General features: G+C 43.7%; 2 protein-coding genes across 2 annotated transcripts in view; one reads left to right on the forward strand and one right to left on the reverse strand.

Annotated features, from left to right (window-relative positions):
- The first annotated feature begins 1,836 nt into the window (after positions 1-1,836).
- Positions 1,837-7,230, forward strand: rab11a (RAB11a, member RAS oncogene family). Its single transcript, XM_083666910.1, has 5 exons — positions 1,837-2,096; positions 3,465-3,660; positions 3,837-4,030; positions 4,247-4,327; positions 4,970-7,230. Exons 1-5 carry the CDS (start codon positions 2,057-2,059, stop codon positions 5,104-5,106), a joined length of 648 nt encoding a protein of 215 aa, XP_083523036.1. The 5' UTR covers positions 1,837-2,056; the 3' UTR covers positions 5,107-7,230.
- Positions 7,231-9,088: 1,858 nt separating this feature from the next.
- Positions 9,089-16,531, reverse strand: part of megf11 (multiple EGF-like-domains 11) — a gene marked incomplete at both ends in the record, with an annotated part of 57,704 nt that continues 50,261 nt past the window's right edge. Inside the window, 7 exons of the mRNA XM_083665820.1 lie at positions 9,089-9,264; positions 9,373-9,579; positions 10,599-10,643; positions 14,080-14,146; positions 14,632-14,798; positions 15,896-16,132; positions 16,349-16,477. Of these exons, the coding sequence (XP_083521946.1) occupies positions 9,089-9,264; positions 9,373-9,579; positions 10,599-10,643; positions 14,080-14,146; positions 14,632-14,798; positions 15,896-16,132; positions 16,349-16,477 (1,028 nt within the window). The remainder of the gene's footprint in view (positions 9,265-9,372; positions 9,580-10,598; positions 10,644-14,079; positions 14,147-14,631; positions 14,799-15,895; positions 16,133-16,348; positions 16,478-16,531) is intronic.

Here is a 16,531-nt window from a genome sequence, read left to right on the forward strand (position 1 = left end):
TCAGATGTCCCACACAGAAAAAAATCTGAATATAAGTATCTTGATGTATTTTGGAAATATAGAGCTTTAGACACAAACATACAAACATACAAACATACAAAACATACAAAATATATAAAAATATGATGAATGTAATACTTTTATTTCAAGTTTAAAGTTAATGAGAGTCAAGAGAGCAGTTGCTGATTTAATTCTTGTGAACTGCCCAACTGCTCCTGAGGTGGAAATTATATTATATACAGTATACCATTAGTTGTTGAGGGTTCGCCTTAAAAAATGGCTCTAGGGGAGTGACAACATTACTGGAAACTGAACTAGTGCTAGTTCCTTCCTCACAGCTAACAATAGTGTTGATGTCATCATTATTACAATCAGAGGGTTATTGAAAGACGTTGGCAATGAGTGGAACACTTTGAAGCAAAACTGCCTCTCTTGCCTCCTTTTCTTTTTTGGCTTTCCTTTTGGAAGCACCACTATTCCAACGTTTGTGGTCCATATTTCAGAACTATGTGGCTGTGGCTTTTCCTATCAAGAAATGTCTTATATACCTGCCTGACACAGAGAGAATTATGTATTTTTTTAATGTTTCACAAAACCGCTAGCTAATAAGCTCTCAATGAGATTATGTTTTATGGCCACAGCATCCCATGTTTTGAACTAATAGTAGTTTTGAATTAATAGCACTAATAGTTAGCTAGCTAGTAGCTTTGATTTAAGCATCATGACTATGGTATGCGGTTTTAACATTTATTCAACCCACTGTGGCTAGCTACTATCTTATACCCCTTTCACACAGATGACCCGCGAACAAATGCTACCTAACTAACTAATTAAGTTGTGTGCCACCTAACGAGTTAGACAGCTGAGTTTTAGGCCGATAGGTAGTTAACTAGCTGGCTTTTTAGAGCAGCTAATTTGGTTGTAAGGGCAGCTAGCTGATGAAAATGGCAGCTAGCTAACTAATTTCTGTTAACAAGCTGAATCATATAGGCAGCTAGCTAGGGAAAATGGGCAGCTAGCTAAAATAAAGGGATAGCTAGTGGTCAGCTCATGATTTAACCACGGACGGGCCCAGGGACCCTCACACTGTAGGTGCCGAGGGGTCCTGGGGTCTTAGTGGTCAGATCACACTTTAAGCCCCAGTGGCCTAGGGGCCTGTAGTGGTCAGCTCACTCTTTAAATGCCATGGGGCCTGAGGGCCCTCACACTGTAAGTGCTGAGGGGCCCAGGGGCCCTAGTGGTCAGCTTACGTTTTAAACGCCAAGGGGTCTGGAGGCCCTCACATTGTAAGCGCCGAGGGGTCTGGGGGCAGTAGTGGTCAGCTCATGTTTTCAACACCAAGTCGGTTGGAGCCAATCCATAAGAGGGTGTTTAAAAATGATTGTGGTACCTGTATAATAATATATAGGTTTATACCAGGCCACATCGCTAAGGTTTATTTCATGGTGAAAACGTTTTTAAGAGTGCCTTATTTAGTGAAGTCAGAGGTCAATGGCCCATGTGAGCATTGTTTCCTTTTTATGAGGGTGTCCCTAACACATTCAGCAGAACTGGTTTCCAGGTGAGGCGATGTACTAATAGGGAATTGCTATTTGCAGTTTCAGGAGGAGTTGGTGTGCAAAAAAAAAAAATGCTAGGTCCTACCGAGATTTGAACTCGGATCGCTGGATTCAGAGTCCAGAGTGCTAACCATTACACCATAGAACCGTGCGTGAGCTCGACCTCTGAAATAGGTTTATATTGTGGCAGCGTCTTCATTGGTTATTGTTCCAAAACTGATGATGACTAGAGAAACTGGACAGACGTCTGAAATCTATTGAGTTATTTCATCCCACACGAGTTAGGGAAGATTGTGGTGTAGGTGGGGGAGAAAAGAGTTACCACCAGCTACCTAACATCCGGAAGTGGGCGTAATTAGCTAACGTTAGCTTGGATGCTAACTGGCTGGATTAGCTACGATAGCTAGCCAGTGGAAGCAGGGTGCAGTGCAGTGCCAGGAGGAAGAAAGGGAAGGTCCCTCTTGCATTCACAGACATCGAACCTTTCCTTGATCAGAATGGGGACCAGAGATGACGAATATGATTATTTGTTTAAAGGTAAACCAACTCTCAACAAATACATGTTTATAAAATGAGATGTCATTGTTTTATACTCATTATTTCGTGAGCAGGATGGGTCGTAAATTGCCTAGCTAGCTATGGTATATACTAGGGTCCTACTAGGCTAGCTAGTTACCGCAGCAGCGACTGCGCCGTTTGCGAAATGATAGGGCTCGATAGCGCTGCCTATCCCCTCTGAAGTACAGTAGTAATTCAATTAATACGTTAGTAACTAGCTATGACAATGTACATAGATGTTGCTTGCAACCTCCTCATCCGAGGAAACATATTCTCCAGTGAACTGTAGTGAGCAAGGTCGGATTACAGGGCCCTCCGTTGTGTTGATGACTGGAATGTGACTGTAGAAAAGGCGAGCATTATTTTATGACCTCAGCTAAGCACGAGAATTCCACCATGTCACTGAATTTAGTCGTGTTGTACCACTTCAAGTTGGAATACGCCTTATGAAATCAATTGTTTTACTATAAGAACATAAATAATTAAGGAGCCTACTCCCTCTTGTTCTAGCTCTACTTTAGGCGTCAAAACGTTACTGTCTTGATTTCATCGTCACATAAACGCAGAGATATAAACCACATTTTGTGTGGCCATTAATGGAACATGTTGAATCGGGACAGCTACACGTATGGTTAGCCAGCAAGGCTTGGTATAAGAGAATGCCATTCTGGTCACTTATCACATTGGAGATCTACAAGCCAGAGGGTGTGGAGGCTTCTGATCCAAACCTTGCTAAAGCCGATTCAATTACCAAGCAAATCAACCAATTATCAAGTCTTGATTAGGCCAGTTGAATCAAGTGTAGAAATGCTGGGCTGTAACAATGGTCTGCACACACTCAGTAGCACACCAGGAGGGATGGTTACCATTTGTTACTGCTGAACAGCATAGATGTTTGCAGAAATGTGTCATTGTGGTTGTATTTGTACCTGAGTACCTGGCTGGAGCCAAAATGTAAACAATGTTTTCAGTGTTTACCTACATCCCATGAGCCTAATTTCTCTTGTGCAAAACAGCACTGAAAGGGGGGCCCATGTTTTTTAGGCTGTTTGGCCTATTAAACTAACTCTTCAGTGTCATTGTTTGGCAGTTGTACTCCTAACCACAAACTGGAATGCTCTGAATAACTTAATATCCTCTACTTAGAACTTGTATTTATTTATTTGTCCACATTTTCACAGCGTACAGAGCTTCAGCGACTTTGCTGCTATGCATACGCCAAATAATATAAGTTAAATATCTAAGAAAGTGTGAAAGGTCCTTCTTCCTTTCTTATGATGTAGACTAGACCCTCTCAAAACACACCCCGTTCCAGACATTCACCTTTCATGTCTTCTGCTGTTGCAGTGGTACTGATCGGAGACTCTGGTGTGGGGAAAAGTAACCTGCTGTCCCGTTTCACCCGGAACGAGTTCAACCTGGAGAGCAAGAGCACCATAGGAGTCGAGTTTGCCACACGCAGTATCCAGGTGGATGGGAAGACGGTGAAAGCCCAGATATGGGACACAGCTGGACAGGAGCGGTACCGCGCTATTACCTCTGCGTGAGTATGGCTTCCGTTTTGAAACGCTTCCTTCTATAAAGTTGTGTCAAGAAGGTGCTATGTGCACAATACATTCTGCTTCGGTAATCCCATTGCAAATCACAGGTCCTTCTTGTAAGCGTGGATCAGTGTATTCCCCTTTTGTTTTAACCCAGACCATCTCGTCTGATACACAGGTACTACCGTGGGGCAGTGGGGGCTCTTCTTGTCTATGACATTGCCAAGCACCTGACCTATGAAAATGTGGAGCGCTGGCTGAAGGAGCTGAGAGACCACGCAGACAGCAACATTGTCATCATGCTCGTTGGCAACAAGAGTGACCTGCGCCACCTCAGGGCAGTGCCCACAGACGAGGCGCGGGCCTTCGCAGGTCAGAAACCTCTCCGCCCGTGCTGATCCTGATGTCACAGAGAAAGGCTCCTTCTTGGTCATGTGTTGCTATGAAGGATGTGTTCATCTTATCCAGTTGTTGTTGTCATGTAACAGAGGACAGGTGGATGAACTTGAACTCGATAGAAGAGTTGTGTAACGGTGATTACGCTGACATGTTACTGGCATGATTTAATGTATTCTCTCCGTTCCTCAGAGAAAAACGGTTTGTCTTTTCTGGAGACCTCAGCCCTGGATTCTACTAATGTTGAGACAGCCTTCCAGACCATTCTGACTGGTAAGCCTGCCTCTTTTGCCCCTTCTAGCCTTGATTGTTTATATGGTGGAAAGTTTATGACAGGATGATGATACTTCGGATAGACTCAAAGTGCCTAACTGTGTTATTGCACAGGTGTGTGTGTGTGTGTGTGTGTGTGTGTGTGTGTGTGTGTGTGTGTGTGTGTGTGTGTGTGTGTGTGTGTGTGTGTGTGTGTGTGTGTGTGTGTGTGTGTGTGTGTGTGTGTGTGAGTCTAACGCTAGGGTTTGGGCCGTAACAGAGAGAAGAGAGTGATTGTGTATAAGAGATCAGTCTTACTGGGCTGAGGGCCAGATTTTCATGAATGACTAATCAAAGCTTTGGCCTTGATGGGGTGGATCTTCCGAGTTCCTTTAACAGGACGTGACGGTAATAACGATCTGCAGCTGAGCCCTAATGTTGCTCTGTGTGGCCCCGGCTCCTCTGGCCCTGGCACAGTGTAGCCAGACAATAAATGTTTAAAAGGGAACACTATCAGATTCTATCCGGTGATTACGTGAAACAAGCTTCCTGTTGAGCTGTGTAATGCAAGGTACTATAACACAGATAAAGCTCCTGTATGGAGTTCATTTTTAATTACCCCTCTCTCTCTCTTTCTCTCTCTCTCTCTGTGTCACTCTGCAGAAATCTATCGCATCGTGTCTCAGAAACAGATGTCCGATCGAAGAGACAACGACATGTCACCTAGCAACAATGTGGTGTCCATCCAGGTGCAGCCCACTGAGAACAAACCAAAGATGCAGTGCTGTCAGAGCATCTAGCAGCACCAGTCCACCTGCATAGCCCCCCCCCCCGCCCCCCTATCCCCCCCCCTCCCCCTCCCCATCTCCCCCCACCCCCCCACCCCCCTCCCCCAGCCCTTCTAAAAGACTGCTTTGGTTCTGAGATACAGCTGCACGGCCAGGCTCCAACATAGAGTCTGAGGCCTGGGAACTCCACATGCAGTCAGAACTGGGCTTTTTCTTCTGCCATGATAGGCTTTTATATAGCAACGTTTTAATAATCAGACGGGCGAATCTTCACAGAAATGTCTTAATATATTATTTAATGTTTATTTTTGTTCATTTTGTTTTGAGGCATTTATTTTTTATTTTTTATAATGTGAGGTTTGTTCACCTGTACCTGTAATTTGACTACACTCTCATTGGGACTGCGTCTTTGGCGGTGAGGAGCCGTAGTGCGTAGTGGGGCCTGGTTGTGTTATTTGTGCTGTAATTAGATAATGTACCCTGTGGTAATGCTGATGGTAGACTAGGATTAGTGCCCTGTGTCTACTGAGCGCCCCACCTCCCGATGAAGACAATGTCCAAGTAGTCTGTTATTCACCAAGCATGTAGGCAGAGAACACAAGCTGTGTTGCACTTTTTGTTTTATGCTGGACTGAAGAGGTGGAGCTTCCTGTCGTCATGACGGTGGCAGTCTTGTGTGATCACTGCTAGCGTGCTCCACCTCAGGAGTCAGGAGCAAGTCAATGGCACATGATGACTGTATTTGAGGGGGAGGGTGCTGTTCCCCAGTGCGGTGCCTAAGACTGATTCATTCATAGCTGCTGCTTTTTTTTGTTGTCTTTTGTTTTTCTTTTTTGATGACATGCTTTTGCGTGGGTAGTGGTTCCAGTGCCTTTTTTGGTAGAATGTCATGTTGGGATGCCTTTGTTTCACGCATGTGCTGCTTACTACTGCAGAGCTTTCACACCAACCCCTTCTCTCAGATCACGTTACTTCTGTGTGTCGTGTGGCTCCCTGACATCATAATGATCTCTGGCGGGCCCAGGAGCCGCTCACTGCAGAGGATCAGATCCTTAGTCCCCATAGCCTGAGTTGTGGGAAATCGACCAAATCAGCTAGAGCTGTGTCAGTGATATTCAAGAGCTCTTTGAACAAAACCTGGCTGTGGCTCTATGGGGCCAAGTTAGATAAGAGGAGAACCCAGCCAATCACGGGGCTTCATTACTTCATTACTCCATTATGACCTAGCCTCTCCTCGAGACTCCTCCACTGCAGGCGGATGGCCTCTCATGTCTCCACTCAGGTGCTCTGTATGCTCCTTGGGTTAGTGGTCAGGATGCTGTAGTCGGTGGCTGATCTGTGTGTGTACGGCGGTTGGCTGGTAGCCAGGCTGTGCTGTGGGTTCCCCTGTATGACCTCTGGGACTCAGGAAAAAAACGGTTCTATTCCTCACAGCAGCACCATAGAAGTGACATGACCAGCCCACACACACACTCACACACACACACACACACACACCCCTTATCACTGTCGCTCCTGGCACTGTGGTGAGTTGCAGGTGTGGGTGAGAGAGACTGTCGAGAGGAAAAGGAACTTGGAAGATTCCAGTCTGTATAGAATAGTGTCTCTTTGCACTGAACTTAAAACACGGCCCCTTAACTTATCACACAGAGAGCACTACAAATACAGCTATGTTCCTTACAAGTATCTACAACGTTTGCTCACTTCTAATTCCAACCAACAAATATCACAAATGACCATGCTATTAGTGGACCCCATGGCAGGTGATATGGTGTAAGATACGGGCTACCTGACGATGCAGGGCCCGGGACACCCGTGCCTGGGACAGACTGCAGCCCTGTATTGTACTGTGATGACCTGCTTTCTAGAGGTTGCAGTCCCTTGTGTGTCTGGCAGGCAGTGCCAATGATGTGAGGGCACAGATGGCACTGCCATCTCCAGTTAGCTTGCTCTATATCCTCTTTAATTATCGCTGTTGTGTGACTGTCAATTCTCGTTCACATTTTGCCTCCACTTTATTTTATTTGATGTGTGTTGCTGTACTGTGATTTTTATTTGTTTTGTTATAATTAAACTGTTATTATGTCCACTAATTACAATTGAAAAAGTGCAAATAAATGAAACGATTACAACTGAGTCTAATCGTGTGTGTGTGATTCTTGTGTGATTTCATTGCAATTAGGTGGTCAATGCACCTGCTCTGGGTAAGTATGTAGGTAAAAGAGGAGTCTTGCTAGATGTCCGTCAACATTGTTTTTCACACATGGTTTCCTGTGGCGTTCTGAGAAAGCTTGGTATGAAGAGTGAGAATGTTAGCAGAACTTCTGACAACCATTAGTACAGCAGAATAAGATAGCTATGTATCCCAGTCTAGATTAAGGAGTATGTTGTCCTTGTCTTTTACATGATTTAGGGAGGATTTGTTCATGTTAAGTTACAATATAAATCTCAGTCATTTCTGATGGCAGCATAGGCTTTTAATTTTTAATGGATGTACCAAAACATCAAGCAGCAATGAAATGACAGCAATGACAAAGAACCCTCCCTAGAGGAAGAATAGCCACCTAACACATGATCAACACAATGGACTAAGATGGTCAGAAAGTTCGGTATTACTGAAATACTGTCTGTCTGTGCGATTGTCAACATGTTATTGCTTCTACAGGGGAAAAAATGTATATGTTCAATCAAACAAAGTATTACAAATAAATAAGCCTTATAAAACAAAGTTCAAAACGTTTCACACATGGATATTGTACAGATGGTTCCCAATGTAATCATTATGCCTTACCTGCAACTGACAATCAAGTCAGACAGAGAGAGAGAGAGAGTACTGTAGTTTGAGCCACTTTAAAAAACAATTTGCACACATGACACCGATTACACAAAATGAATTGTGTATTATCTACATTGGGTATCCATTATTTGACCATGCTTTTTTTTCTTCTTTTTTTTCTAGTGTCACATTAACAAAATTCACTATCAATAGTGTAAATCAATAAATAATGAAATATCATAATACAAAAACAAAAAGGCCCAAAAAATCCCTTGTTATCACACACTTGTGGTTCAAATATGTAAACGGACACATGAAAGAAGAATGCTTTCACATCGTAAACAACTCTAGGTCTGGTCGATCATTGTGATCATTGTTTTACATAAGTGAATAAAAGACCATTACTATATCTTACTATTTAACCATGCTTTATCAGTTTTGAGGTTGGATCCGTCGTGAAAGATGGATGCTAAGATATTCCTCAGTACAGAGTGGTAGTCTTCTGGTTGTACAGTATGAGGACCTCTTTACTGAGCCAGAATAGATGGTCAGGATCAGTCTGTGTCTGGCTGGCTGTGGGAAGCACATCTCTCTCCACACAGCCACACACCTCTGAGACAAGGTCTTTCATACCTCAGAGGGAGACAGATATAATTCTTAGCTCATTTGTATGACACAGTCAAGGCATTTCTATTTCTATGCCTTCCTATGGAGAGACCTGCATGTCTATTATGGGGATATCAGGAACACTTGACTGCACCAAAAACATCAGCATATCAATACACTGTTTACCAATGGCTACAAATGCAGAGTCTCTCCTAGACCTCATTGTTCATGTTAGTCCGTCTGCCCTCCCATGAAACAGTTTAATCCATGAATGTGATCTATTCCAGAGGGTCCACAGAGGACAGATGAACGGTTTGTGTGAACAGTCTTTGAAAGAAAAAAACAAAAACAGATGGATGAATGCTGGCTGGTGTGTGTCTCCAGGGGAGAGGACGAGGCAAGGCTCTCCCTCTCTCCCTCCCTCACTGTGAGTCCTCAGGGAGTGTAAACAGAGAGAGCCTTAGAGAACGGGCTCCAGAGGAGCTCCAGCTCTCCCTCCATCTCTCCACACCCCTGACTATTCCAGTCATCATGACATGCAGAGAGACAAAGGGAGGGCCAAACGTCGGCACATAGTCAGGGAGGGCCCGGTGGTGGGCTTGGGCCTGTCCTCTACAGCAGGGAGCTGGGGCTCTCTGGGGGTGGTGTGGGGGTGTGTGTGGGGCTGTGGCGCATGGGCAGAATGTCGTAGTGGCTAGGGATATGGCTGTTGCAGGGAAGGTCGTAGGGATTCTGGGAAAAACCGGTGGCCATTCCATTGGGTCCTTGTAGAACACTCACTGTCGGCTCTGTGAGGGACAGTCAGGGAGGGAGGGAGAAAGTTGGGGTTAGAGAACTGAGAGCCCTTAATCTCCCTGAGCCCCCCACAACATAGGGTCCCCTTTCCACACACTCACCAACGTCATAAACGTTCCTGCTGGTCGTGGTGATGACAGTGGCAGTGCCACAGAAGGGCAGGTCGCGGTGGGCAGGGGACTTCATCTCCACATAGCTGCTCTCTGTGTGCTTGCAGGCCAGCCCTGGTGGGTCTCTGATGGTGGCATAGGGGTTCTCACTGTTCAGGGAGCAGGAACTGTTGCTGCACATGCTGCCCTTCATATAATCTACACAGCAACCACAGGACAAGGACAAGGTCAGTGTCAACATACAGTCACATCACACAAATGTTACACTCATTTACATTTACATTTACATTTACATTTATCGATAACGCCTTTATCGAAAGCGACTTACAACAAATACATTTGTTTAAGGAAGTGAATCATCTATCCATCAGTCATCATAAGATAAAGTAATCAATGCTCAGACCAGGGGCCATTGGCAGTCACAATGCTAGAAGAAGGTTTATTATTATTTATTTTTTTATTAACAGGAGAGAAACTTGTAGAGGGGGTTGGTAGTGAGGGTGAAGAGGTCTTTATGAGGGACCGTTAAGATGTAGCCTGAAGAGATGGGTCTTCAATCTACGGCGGAAGATTGGTAGTGATACACTCATACAAATGTGAGAAAGGAACGGAAATGGTGCTGCAATGACAATTAAAAGTCTCTGTGTCTAGAGTAGTTCTACCAACTAGGGCCATGCTGGAGTTCTGTCAGGACAGATGAATAATGCCTACAGCCTAATCAGGGGGGAGTGGGGAAGAGAGTCAGTGGAATACTCATCCATCCATAACAGTCCCATCGTTTTAATAAGAGGTCTCATTAGAGGCAGAGATCATATTCTCTACAGTCACACACACTCACCACGGGTTGCTCTCCTGCTCTAGGTGGGAAACCAGCTGACACATTGGGCCAGAGAGAGTAATTAACAATGAAATGAAAGTTGTGTGCGTGTCGGTCTAAAGATGATCCTGTCTAAAGGAAGAGGAAGGGAGAGCAAGGTTCACATAAATCATAGGATTGGAGACAAGGTTAGAGGAGAGATCTCCGTATGAGACTAGCTGGTGAAATAGATACGGACTAATCTTCAAAGATGGATATGTTAGTGGTAGTGAGGAGTCACACACACACACACACACACACACACACACACACACACACACACACACACACACACACACACACACACACACACACCCTCTCTCTCTCTCCTGAGTGATAAAATCTATTTTAAGATATTTACCTTTTCTGGAGGCTCTCTGTGCCTGTGTGTCCCCTTGTTGAACATCTGTAACATCAGACAAGCATGACATGACAATCCCATATCTCCTTACACCGTTTTACACAGGCTATTTGGACAGAATTTTTAGTGTGAAGAAAATGCATCAAATGATAAACAATGTTTCTCAATAGCCTAATGTATGTTAAGCAGTAAGCAGCCTCTGTATCTTAAGATCTTTGTCTCCACATACCTCCAGGGTTACCAGTGTCCTCTTTTTCACAGTATTAACACACTCAAATAACTTAAAATTATGATCATATGATCATGCCACAGAGCAACAAAACAAAAGAATGTCCTTTTGCAGGGGTATTGACCTTCTATGACATCTGCCAACCATACTGCTTCACTTCATAAAATGGGTTACAGTAAAGATTGGAATACACATCCTGAACACACTGGACTATAGTTCATTCACTGACTGAACCAGACTGTTGCATATAATTGAGTTAGTGTACTTACAAAATCCAATCTAGAGAATGAAGACAAATGTGCAGACCTTCAAGGCGATGTCAATAACATTGACCACAACAGAAGAAAACCTGAGCAGGAATTTGTGCCAACGATAAAGCCTTGGTATTTGCATGGCCTCATGTCCCCTGTGTAAAATGTTTCCACAGCACAGCGATAGTGGTCATGTTATCAGTACATATTGGCCTACAGTCCTCTTTGTTAATCGTCTCCATAGCACGAGCTATAGTCATAGCATAGACAGAGCATTGACAAAATAATTTGATTAATGCACAGTTTGCTAGGTATGATAAATGGCTATTTGAAAGCATCAGACAAAGTCCTACAGTCATACCATGGAGAAAAAGTACAGTTAATGTGCGAAAGCTATTACAGAAAGCTTTTTTCTATGAAGAGCTAGTAGTCACTACTAGTCCCTTAAAGCGTAACAGTAAGGGGTGCAGTGACCCCCTTAACTCATTTAGTGCCGAGGGTGAATAAAGTTGTCCAAATAGTCAACATTCTAGAGTGCCAAGGGTGACTGTATTCACCAAAATGCATAGATGACGATGCTTCATTTTGTAGCCAATCAAATTATTGTTGCTAGGTAAATACCACATTCAACACTTGGCATTTTAGGTGGTGAGTGTTCCGGAATTCTTTGGCAGTTAGTGAGTTAAAGCCCATGTCAGCCATGTTGGTGGGATGGGCCACAGCAGGAAGTGACCTACCACTATTGAGGTCAGAATGAGCCACCTTCACCACAGCGCTACGTCCCTCTCTGACCCACACACACACCCTATCAAAACCACAGCCCAAGATAGCAAGATCGCAATCTGGTGCCAGCACCAGGGAAAACGTCCCTAGCAGTTTAGAGCAATGCAAAGGCAATTGTCCTCAGTTGTTGTTGTTGTTGTTTGAATACCGAGTACATTTTTGTATTATTATGAATTACCATTATTATGAATTATGAATTATTATTATTATTATAAGTAGTAAACCTTTAATTACGCAGGGTGTCCCACATGGAACAATCAAAAGTACATTCAAAATTTCAAACAATTTACACAATATAATAAATTAAAACATGTACATTCCTCGGATGACAGATTCTTTATCAAGGTCTTAAATTGACCGATTGACACAAGAGAATCTAATTTGAGTACATTTTGAAGGTCGTTCCAAGTACTCAGAGCACAGAAACTAAAGTCCTCGTTCAGACAAAATGTGCGGAACTTTAAGGTTTAGCCAAGCTTGGCAACTGGTTTGGTACTCTGGAGAACGTGTCTGCCATAAAAGCAACAATGTAAGGTAAAATGAGAGTTTTAAAATAACTTATTTATATACAAATAAAAAACAATTATAAGCCTGTCTTGAAGCCAAAGACTCCCAACCCACAGACTGATATAAAAGACAATGGTGGGTGCGGAAACTATCCCTGGAGATGAGCCTCAGAGCAGAGTGATAAACGGTTTGAGAACTAAGGCTGCTGTGTGCATGTAAATTGTGTCACCATAATCGAGGACAGGGAGGAAGGTCGCCTGGACAATCCTTCTCCAATTATCAAAGTGAAGCAGACTTAAAAAAACAAGTTGAACTCTTAAACTCCTGATTCTTTTGTCCTCATTCAGAACCAGCGATTTTTGAATAGAATCAAAACCTTGCTGAAGGTCAAGAATAGCCTGCTGAACTGAGGGGACACAGGAGTAGACAACAGTATCATCAGAATAAAGATGCAATTTACAATTGTTCAAGGACAAACCAACATTATTTGTGTTATTGGTAAACAGCAGTAGAACTAGAATCGAACCCTGCAGAACACCTTTATTAATACTGAGATAACTAGACTGAACTACATCTACTAAAATACATTTAGTCCTCTCAAAGAATGTATATACAGAAGAACTCCCACTCCTGCAAAACAAAGGCTGTGGTTCTATCCTGCAGGTAATTCTGGAACCAATTACAGGCCGACTGATCCCGAACAATGGCAGATAACCTCTACAGTAGGAGGGCATGATCAACAATATCAAAAGCCTTAGAGAGGTCAATATAGAGGGCTGCAAAATAATGTTTCTTATCTAGAGAGAGGTGCTATGTCCAGACTTGCGCATTGAAATACAATTTGTTGTATTTATTTTTGCTAAGCAAGAAAGCCTTGAGATTGCAGTAATTATTCAAGTCGCTGGGATTACCCCCCTTATAAAGAGGGGGTACATTGGCCACCTTCAACACTTGGGAATGGTCATGATAGAGAGAATTGTCATGTTCAAAATATGAGCCAGAGGTTCAGTTATTAAAGAGACAGAGCTGCAGGAGATAGGGATCAAGCATGTCAATCCCTGTAAACCTTTCAACACCAATCTTACTCAAAACACCAAACACTTCCTGGGTAGAAACACAACGGATGGAGAATTTAGGGTCATGGTTAGCCAGTGGGGCAACTATCAATCTGAACAGTGTCATGTCTCTGTTAAAATCATCCCAGTTTGCTTGAAGGATCCGAATGCTAATAAAGTTAATTTTAGAAACCAGGCCCCTTACATTCAAGTGCAACAGTCCACAACGTGCCATGATTTGAAATCAAGTGGTGCCTCTAAAACTGATAACATAGCATTATCTCTGTACTAACTCAGATTGGTACCAATTCAAGGTTGTTTACAGACCCAACATTTGGTCTGTGTCTCGAACGAGGAATCAGATTATGGTAAGAGAGAATGAGAGTAATGGGAGTTAACGTTTTTCGGGCCAGTATTACCCCTTCACTTTCTTGTACAATGAGCATCTTTGTGCTCGTCACTGGAGTTACTCACACGCATGAGAAATCTAATTATATACCCCCAGTCATCCTTTGCACACAACAGGAAGGCTGTGTCCTGAGATGTTAATATATCTCATTAATGTTTATGACAAATTACATTAACAAAGTGCAGGTGTGTGTAAAGTAGATATGTCATGTTTAGAGGTTTAAACAAGGCAGGAAGGTGAGACTGACCTAGGTCATTGAGGTTGCAGTAGGCCCTCCATTCTGAACCATTTCTGCCGCCTTTGAGGGTGTTTGACTGACAAAGGAAAAAACAAACATCAGCTGCTGTAAATGTGAAACATGCATAGTGCGTATAGGATACTAATTGATTAATAAGTGGAATATGTACTGTATGCTCCTGTAACTTATTGCATTACGCTGTGCCTGTACGCATGTTTTTGTTTTGAACTTAATCATATCAGTATCATTGTATTGTGTGTATCGACTGTGTCTACTTGACTGTCCACTGCTTTATGTCTGTATTGTCTGTACCTTTATGTCTGTATTGTCTGTACCTTAAAGTCTGTATTGTCTGTACCTTTATGTCTGTATTGTCTGTACCTTGGGAGGGTTGATGGTTTTCTTGTTATGTGTATACAAGACTGGTCAGATTTTCTATTCTATTCTATATTCTATTGTATCTCATATGACATTTGTTTGTGTGTGTGTGTGTGTGTGTGTGTGTGTGTGTGTGTGTGTGTGTGTGTGTGTGTGTGTGTGTGTGTGTGTGTAAGGCCATACCTTAAGAGTAAGAGTGCCGTCCAGGTTGTTGGTGATGGATGCGGCAGCGTTACACTGGGCCACAGTGTGGTAGCTGGGGTTGGAGAAGCACTGACCGCTGCTACTGCTGCTCTGGCTCTGAGAGATGTCCAAGGTGGTGGGCCGCATCGCTACCGTACTGCCACACTCTGAGGGGGTGTTATTATTATTATTATTATTATTATAATTACTCATAATAATAATAACATTATTCATATTTCAATGGGCCTCACTTTCATCCACTTACTGTCAGGAGATAATACACGTAGCCATGCACACACATACAGTACTACACACATACAGTACTATAGGGACCTACTGCTTTCATTTCAGTCAGTGGTACTTGTGGGCTAAAACATTTACAATACTGAGATTAGGTATGTTATGTCTGTCACGAAGAGAGCCTGTTTGTCCTCTTTTGGGATGAATTATGCTGTGATGGCTGAAACATGAAATCGATTAATCAGTAGGTTGTGGGTGGCTTCTGCTGGTGGAGGGAATGACTGGTAAAGGATTGGTCCCAGCTTTTCTATCTACTGCAGTGCTCCCAGTGGCCAAATACAACGACTGCAACAGATGGGTCTGTGTTGTAAAACCAATAAAGTCAATATTCTTTTTACGTTCAGTGGATAGAACATAACATCCAAATGAGTATTGGGTAGCCCAGTACAGTATACAGTCAGGATTATGGAGGGTTATACGGTTTTTTAGTTGTCGCCGGTAATAAAAACAAGCACACACTGCAAACCTAGCGATCCAATGATGTCTCGATCATTGAACAGGGTCTACATCTTAACAGTCCCACATAAAGACCGCTTCACCCCCCCTATACTAACCCTAACCCCGAGACCTCTTCTCCCCTGCTACCCCTCTGTACAAGTTCTCTCCTGCTAATAAAATATAGTTGCCTACTTGCATTACGACTGCCAATGGCCCCTGGTGTGAGTATTGATTACTTTGTCTTATGATGACTGTTGGACAGATGATTCACTTACTTAAACAAATGTATTGTTGTACGTCGCTTTGGATAAAGGCGTCTGCTAAATGCCATAAATGTAAATGTAAAAAGGGTCGCAAAGACAAGATGAACACCTCTCTCAATGACTATCACCCATGTGTGATGATGAGGAAACAGTAGGCTGGTTTAACACTGAACAGCACGGCACAGTCCAGTGGTCAGAGTAGAGACACCCTGAGCCTCTGAGAGACTGAGAGACTACACCAGGAGGACGGAGAGGCTGCTCACCGGAGAGGGAGTAGTCGGTGTTGGTGATGCGCAGGGCGGGTGTGTAGGAGACACTGGGCTGCATGTCGTGGCCTTTCTCCCTCTGCCTCTGTCTGTACCACACAAACAGGCTGAGCATGGCCATGATGATGAGGAGGAGGAAGATGATGCCCATCACAGCACCTGCAGACTGTTTCTCAGAACCCCGCGCCGGGCTGATCTTAGTGTAGGGGTTCAGCTCCTCCATCATCAGAGCCGCTACAGCACACACACACAAACGCACGCACGCACGCACGCACACACACACACACACACACACACACACACACACACAGGGGACAGGGTAAGTAAATATACTGTGTGTGTGTGTGTGTGTGTGTGTGTGTGTGTGTGTGTGTATTAGAGAGAGAGAGATAGAGAGAGAGAGAGAGAGAGAGAGAGAGAGAGAGAGAGAGATTGTATTCCTGCTCTCACCCTGGTCACAGCGGATGCCTTTGTATCCAGGACTGCAGTAGCAGGTTCCAGTCACATAGTCACAAGTGGCGTTGTTCATGCACTCACACAACTGCTGGCACCCATAGCCAAAGGTACCTGGAGGACATTCTGCATGATAAAGGAGGAAAACATTACACACAAACACACGCACACGCACACACA

The sequence above is a fragment of the Argentina silus genome, assembly GCF_951799395.1.
Source record: "Argentina silus genome assembly, chromosome: 3".
NCBI lineage: Eukaryota > Metazoa > Chordata > Actinopteri > Argentiniformes > Argentinidae > Argentina > Argentina silus.